Source organism: Anarrhichthys ocellatus, unplaced genomic scaffold (assembly GCF_004355925.1).
Source record: "Anarrhichthys ocellatus isolate YVR2014 unplaced genomic scaffold, GSC_Weel_1.0 scaffold18, whole genome shotgun sequence".
Taxonomy (NCBI): Eukaryota; Metazoa; Chordata; class Actinopteri; order Perciformes; family Anarhichadidae; genus Anarrhichthys; species Anarrhichthys ocellatus.
Window position 1 is genome coordinate 5,663,514 of NW_022280048.1, and position 7,500 is coordinate 5,671,013.

Below are 7,500 nucleotides of genomic sequence, written 5' to 3' on the forward strand. Positions count from 1 at the left end.
GAGAGAGAGAGAGAGAGAGAGAGAGAGAGAGAGAGAGAGAGAGAGAGAGAGAGAGAGAGAGAGAAAAAGCGAAACATCTTTTTCCTTCGCAGAGCTCAACACTGACCTGGTCGAGCAGCTGTGCCTTCCTCCTGAGGAGATCTGCCTCCTCCTTTAGTTGCTCATTTTTGCCCTGCTCATCCTCAAGCTGGCTCTCCTGTTACCGAACCACAGGGCAAAGTTCAGGTCAAGCTGAGGAAATCCATCCCTTCCCAGTCATCCTTATGTCCACTATATATGTATAACGCTTAAACCAGACCGGAGCCAGAGAGCATGCAGGAGGAAATACTGGAGCAAGAAGACTGCTTACCAAACTCAGACATCTCTTCTGTCGCTTCTTTACTTCATGCTCAAGGTTTTCACATTCTTTTCTCTTCTTGCTCAGCTCGCTTTCCTGCAACGACAGTGATAACAAAGCAAAGAAGAGTTACATTCAATCCTTATTTTGAAATCGAACACGGCTCTAAGACATGGTTTTAATAGGATATACTGTATGAGCGCGCAAAGACACGACAAACGACATGCGACATAATGACGAAGAATTTGCGTTTACATTTCGCAATGCAGAATACGTTGGCTTTGGTTCCCATGTTGACCTCTGACACGATAACAATGCGGTATTACAAAGCTTAGCATCCTTTAATTATTCTAAAGGCAGCTTACATGCACGACCAGCATAGGAGAAATCTGCTTATTTCAGCGCGGCCTCAGGCCCTCAATCACCGCTGGGACTGTGTGGGGGGTGAAGCTGCACAACAGACAGGCTAATTGCAGACCACCGGCAGCTGACTAGATTATACTTAACCGGTGATGACACAGTGGGACATTAATGATAATTGAACTGGAATCTGTGGTCTGATTTGCTTGACTGTGAATAGGCCACAGCTGTAAGTAAGTAAGTCAAATCTAGTTATAAAGCACTTTTCTCAGACAAAAGTCACAAAGTGCTTAACAGAGCAGAAATTACAAGCATAAAAAACACAATGTGACCATAGGGCCAATAATTTACATACACACAGAGAAATACAAAATTAAAACAGTTTAAAAGCAGGTCTAGGACACGGGTTTTACCCAAACGCCAGTCTAAAGAGGTGCGTTTTGAGCTGGTTTCTGAAAGTGTTCACAGAATCTGCGAGGCGTAGAGGTGCAGGCAGAGCATTCCACAGTCTCGGTGCTACTGCCTCAAAAGCTCGGTCACCACGGGTCTTAAAGCGTGTGCGTGGGACAGACAGAAGACCTAAAACGTTTGACCTGAGAGCGCGGGCGGGTGAATAGGGGTGAAGTAGGTCAGCTACATATTTAGGAGCCTGACCGTGTAGTGCTCTGTAAGTGAGGGTGAGAATTTTAAAGTGTATCCTAAATGCTACAGGGAGCCAGTGGAGACATCGGAGTACGGGGGTGATGCGAGACCCTCGATTTGTCCTGGTGAGTAATCTAGCGGCAGCGTTTTGGATGACCTGCAAGCGGTTAAGAGCAGATACACTGAGTGATGAGAAAAGTGTGTTACAGTAGTCAATGCGTGAAGAGATAAAAGTGTGTATGATCATCTCTAGTTCAGCTGTTGAGACTACAGATCTCAGCTTACTGATATTTCTTAGGTGGAAGAAACATGATCTGGACAGCTGCTTAACATGGGGGTCAAACGACATGGACCGATCAAAGAAAATCCCTAGATTGCGCAGGTTGCAATGGGCAGCAGAGGAGAGTGGACCAATACTCTGCCTGATCATGGGGACAAACTCATCCGGTGCAATAACTAGAACCTCGGTCTTATTGTCTTAAGAGAATAACAGCCTGAATAACGTGCAAGCAAAGATGATCGCAACTTAAATGTACTGTCGGCTGTTTTTACAATCAAGGACGACACTGAACTGTTTTATTTGTTGCGGGTCAAACTTCATTTTGGTTTTTTTCAGATTTGTCTCCCAGTTTGGACTTTAGCTCCCCGTGAACTGAATCCTTCTGTTGGCCAGAGGATGATGTAGACTTCCGTGTGTCCCCTGTCACTGCTTTGTTTCTTCTCTGTATGAATGTTCACCGTGTTGATCGTCTTAGTTTGGCGTGTTAGCATGCTAATATTTGCTAATTAGCACTTAGCACACTGAGGCTTAGGTGAGGCTGATGGCAATGTCATCGCTTTTGCAGGCATTTGGTCTTAAAAACCAAAGTATTGGACAAAATACGATTCGGACCCGACGATGGCGCTGGATGGAAAATGAAGGGACTGCAAGTTATTTATTTACCCTCTGGGGACCATGAATGTTGAAAACCAAATTGCATGGCAATCCATCATATTTCAGTCTGGAGCAAAGTGGTGGACTGACCGTTATCGCTCTCATGGCTAAAACTATCACCTACGGGATATCTGGGCCATCGTTGTCTGTCCGGGAGGGCTCAGTGCTTACTCGTGATGTAACTCATCTAAGATCTTTGCCAGTTGGTCTGTGATGCGAGGTGAAGATCCAGCATGGATTAAAAAAAAACAACATTCTAGCTACAAGCTGCTTGTGCAGCCAGACCGTGTCCCCCTCAGATTCCAACGTAAAGATGCAGAGCATTACACTTATTAAGTTGCATCGTATACTTGCTCAGTTGCTTCATAATTATGCAGATTTCATTTGGATGAAATGAAACATCTGTGTGTGCAGATATGCATTTGAGCACATCATGTAAATGTAAATTTTTGGAGAAAATGACAGTCTGCACATTAATTAGGACGACTTCGCTCTATCAGAAAACTGCACAACCAGCTGTTCAATGCACCGACTCAACAGTGAGAGCAGGGGGGGGCGCACAGGTCCTCACAGCTGTACGGTGAGGAGACATGCAGCCTGTTACTGGCACTAATGCTACCGTGTAATCAGTTATCTACACATCATCGGTTCATGTCTGGAATCTCCACTTTTCATCCTGACCAGGAAAGTCAACAACACGGAGCTGAGAGGGAATATGGTCCGTTTAAGCCGTGAGACCCTCTTGGAGAGTCAATGTGCCACTCTTCTGTTTCCAGCGGACAGGCTCAAAATAATCCCGCGGCATTACATAACAAATCTGAGCATAGATTTCCCCCGCGGTGGCAGTCAGCTCAGTCACCAGCACTGGATTCAAGCCTCGGCTTCACATGAAAATGCAAAGTGGACGGCCAGATTGCTGCACTTGGGCACAATATGCATTTATTGCTGCTAAGAGGAGTGTAGGACTCTCATGAACGACTGTTTGATTTAGTAACCTGCATTACTAACCCCTTAATTTCAGCAACACACAACAATCAGATTTGGTGTATTCTATTTGATTGTGTTGAATACTGTTGAGAGTATTTATCAGACGGATTGCTTTCTCGAGTGATTTTGTCCTCATGAAAGCAACATGAAACTGGATTTCACACTGAGATTCAAACAGAATGTAGCACATTAGCGCTGGAAACTGATACATTGATGTGTATTTTTTGCATGTGGCGCTACATGACAGTGTCTTTATGAAATACCAGCTGAGCATAGAACTGGATGCTCTCACCAGAAACTGTAGGTGCTGCTCCTCTGTGTGTTCCTCCTGACGGGAGGGGGACGGGCTGAGGCCCGGTTGGGGCGTTAAACGCAGCCCCGACTCCTCCTCCTCTCCGGGAGTCTTCTCACACCTGGATGGAGCTTCATCTAACACCAAACACGGGGTCTCTCCTACAACCTGGCAGGGGCGGGGATAATCATTCATTCAGTCACTTCATACAGTATGTACAGAGGTAATCTGGAAAAGTCAAGATCCTTGAAAAAGGAACAGTTCAAATTCATCAATGCATATTTTTCCCGTAGCGCTAATTTTCAAACTAGATTGTTTGGTTTTCGAGCAGGAGGAGGCATGCGTTTACTCATGGACAAGAGGCTGCTGTTGTTTATTGTTAACTGATACTGCTAGCTCACCTAACTAACATTACAGATCAGCTGAGGAGGACGCCAAAAATGTTCACATGTCACACCGTCACAAGCACAAACCTCTCGTACCTGCGTAGGTGCACGTCTCCTGCACAATGATGCGGTTGGTGGGAGTAGTTCGGTCGAAAGAAAATAGTTCCCACATGAAACTGCTCACGACAAGGTCTGGAGAAGTAACCAGGTCATGATTTCTGGATGCAGACATTGCTGTTGAGTTCTTCAAATACATTTTTTTTTTTTTTTTTTGCACTTTGAGCACCAAACGCCAAGTGCCATATAGATCCATTATATTAGAGAGAAGGCAGACATCTCCAAAATAATAAGGTGACTCATAACCAAATCAATCCAGATTGTTAAACAGCGCTACAGGTAAGAGGATAAATATGCAGATTTGATTTTGGTGTGAACTGTCCCTTTAAAAACAGGATACTGGGCAGGTAGCAAACATGCGATTGTTATACTGTAAGGTCCCACTCAATGGTGCACCCCCCGCTGTGAATGAGGGATTAGCAGCAAGCCTCCTTCCCCAGTGGTCTAACTACAATCAAACAATAATCCGGGGGGAATCCCCTCCAGCCTGCAACAACACATTAGCAGAGAGCCTGTTCTTTCTAATTAGGCCGGGTGCAGCGACTTTAACGCTTCACAGCGGGCTCCTTTTGCCAACTAGTCGTTTTTTATGACTTGTATGATTTGTCTAACTGGGATCTGGGTGGGGGGGGGGGGGGGGCAAGCTGACAGGGTTAAGAGTCGGGAATCAGTATCTAATTTTAGAGCAAACCTACTTATGCTCAAAGTAGAACTGTGCGAGTGCAGCCAAAGCCACGACCCAGTAACAGGTTTAAAGGCGCTCTGCTGCGTGCTGCAAAGTGGGATCTCTCCTTCACACCCTCCTTTCTTTTACGTTGTTAGTCGGTCACTATCACTCCAGACTTCAGGCAGTCGGAAATGATGAGTACTGTTAAACCAGTCACACACCCACACATACTGTTTCAAATCAACTAGAGCGTTTGCAAAAATAATGCAGCGTGTATACTACTTATTTATTATTTGTTCCTTCTGATCCGTGTCAAAAGATTCCATTAGGTGGTAATGTTCTATGTCTATAACCAGGTAGCAATTACCTGCCATGCATGTGTAATATTTGATCAAAATGAGCACATTCTGTTTAAAATAGGTCTGTTAATAAGTCTTCAGTGTGATGATATATGATGACATTTGATCAGGCTGGAGGTTAAGAGAGAGTTACAGTTCCACTCTAGTTCCAGTGACAAAAATGAAAACATGACAAGAGTTATAACTTGATCGGCTCATCGTTATTTTTAGAAACCATAAACCTGGCAATGACATTTCATAAGGAAATCAGTTGATTCTCATTGGTACGACATAAAACTATACATCCCAAGATGCCCATTCCCAGAATCCTTTGGTTCTTCCCTCTGTATTACTACTACTAGCAGTAGGACAATCACATGAACGTTTCCGGGCTCCACATATCTTTGGTAAACGTGCAGATGCCGTGAGCTTGTCTCCCTTTCACATGTGAAGTTCGCATCAGGGGAGGTTACGGTTTGATCGTCTTTAAGTTCAAGCATCATGACGGAAGACCTCAGTACGGAGCCCATGACCCACTGGGGCGCTTTAGCACCACATCAGTGTCATGTCTGTGAAGTTAAGCGAGGCTATCCCGGGTTTATCTTTCGGATAGGGGACCAGATGGTGTTAGTAGTGGTGACGAAAGGCCAGCAGGAGGCACTAATTCCATTGGCCCCCGTACAAAACTGTGCACAGGGCTTTAAAACAAGCGGTCTGCTGATTTTTCTGTTCGTTTTGGTGGTCATTAAAGGTCCCGTCACATCCATCACAAGTGCAGATGAGCCAGGTGGTCCCAGCATGGCACTTCATACCAATAAGAGTGGGCTGGCTTCAGTGTGTGGAGTTTGCTGCTATAATCTATCAGCCATGTGCCAAGGAGGGGAGTGACTAAGGTAAAACTACTATGCAACTCTGAACAAACCCCATGCTTCTTAATTATAAGTCTGATTGAGTTGAGCTACTTCTATCACAGGTGACTTTAAGGAGAATTTAGCCCCAGAATTTAGCCTCACGGTGACAACACATTATAAAGGGTGTTGCACACCGCTATGAGTCCGCAGGTGAAATCCCTTTAAAAAGAGCAAAGGGAACGCGAAAGATCACAGAGTTCAAAGCAAACATAATCAGGGTTCAGGCGACGTGTGATATAATGTCCACATGGTTTTGACGGATGAGCGCAGAGGGGAAATATTATATAATGCCCACAATGTTGTGAGGAATAAAAAGGGCTGTCATAGAGAGCATTACACCGAGGCTTAGGCTTTCATGAATCATTTCAAAAGGTTTATGTGCCAACACACTAACCTGACCAAACTTAGCGTGACCTGAGGAGCGGTGCGTGCTTTAGAGGTTTTACTCTCTATTCTCATATGGACAATTAAGAGAAAAGATCAACTGGGTCGGTGTTAGCGCTACAACTTATTCAAATAGCATACTTGAGCAAAAATAGTGATATTTCTGTCGTTCTTGGACTTTTTTATTTTGGGTTATTGCATAGTTTAAAATACAAACAAGGGTTGGCATTCCGGTACCGAATAGATAAATCATCCACTTTATTTGCAAGAATGTTGCACTTGAATTGGCCTTAACTGATCACAAACAGTCAATCAGTGTTTCAAAATAAACCTACATCCATAATAAATTATAATATTTATTTGCATCAATATAAAGCTTTTGTTTGCATTATGAAAGGTTTTTCAGGTTAGAAGTGTTCAGCTGGTTGATTTGATGATTCACTGTGTCAGTGTTAGTGTTTCATTAAATATGAATTACCAACCATCCAGTCAGCGTCATGTGTTGAGAAAGTGGTGAAATTCAAAAGATGCCATGGTTAGCATCGGCTTTAAATCTAAACTATCATTCCAGTTTTTACTATTATTTTTATTAGTAATATTAACGCCACTTCTGCAGCACAAACACTCTCTGCAGACCAATACACAGAGTTGCTGAGGCCGTCGGAGTCAAATTACATCATCAATGAAAATAATCTGATGGGACAAAAGCTGGTCGCAGCTCTGAGTGAAGAGATGCTGGCTCCACACTTACCTGACTCTACAATCAATTTATCATCAGTCATATAGATGCATTCCTGTTCTACAGATTCATGCTAGATGAGAGGCTCGGATGCTAAAAATCACATAGAAATACAATATTTCCTGACATGCAAACTTGTTTCATGTATGACAATATTAGAGTGCATGTGAGCTTTAACATTTTACGTGTGTGTGTCTGTTTGCTCAGCAGTGAAGCACTGAGTTCTAAGTAAATGTAAGATGCAGCTTGATTGAATGTTTCGCTCACTTCCTACATTCCTTTGCCGTTTTATTTCATTTCTTTTGTTAACTTTAACAGACTGTACCTGATTTGCATTGACTGTAGCTTTGTCTTTTGGCTTGACTGGGTCACGACAGACAGAAACGCTCGTTCAAACTTTGAAAAT

The 7,500-nt window shown here is 43.6% G+C and overlaps 1 protein-coding gene across 13 annotated transcripts in view; it reads right to left on the bottom strand.

Moving 5' to 3' along the window:
- Positions 1-7,500, bottom strand: part of tspoap1 (TSPO associated protein 1) — a 66,900-nt gene that overhangs the window by 29,932 nt on the left and 29,468 nt on the right. For all 13 annotated transcript variants that reach the window (XM_031856880.1, XM_031856883.1, XM_031856881.1 and 10 more), the window contains 3 exons: positions 3,553-3,720; positions 350-433; positions 107-196 (listed from right to left, as the gene is read on the bottom strand). In XM_031856880.1, coding sequence (XP_031712740.1) covers positions 107-196; positions 350-433; positions 3,553-3,720 — 342 coding nt within the window. The remainder of the gene's footprint in view (positions 1-106; positions 197-349; positions 434-3,552; positions 3,721-7,500) is intronic.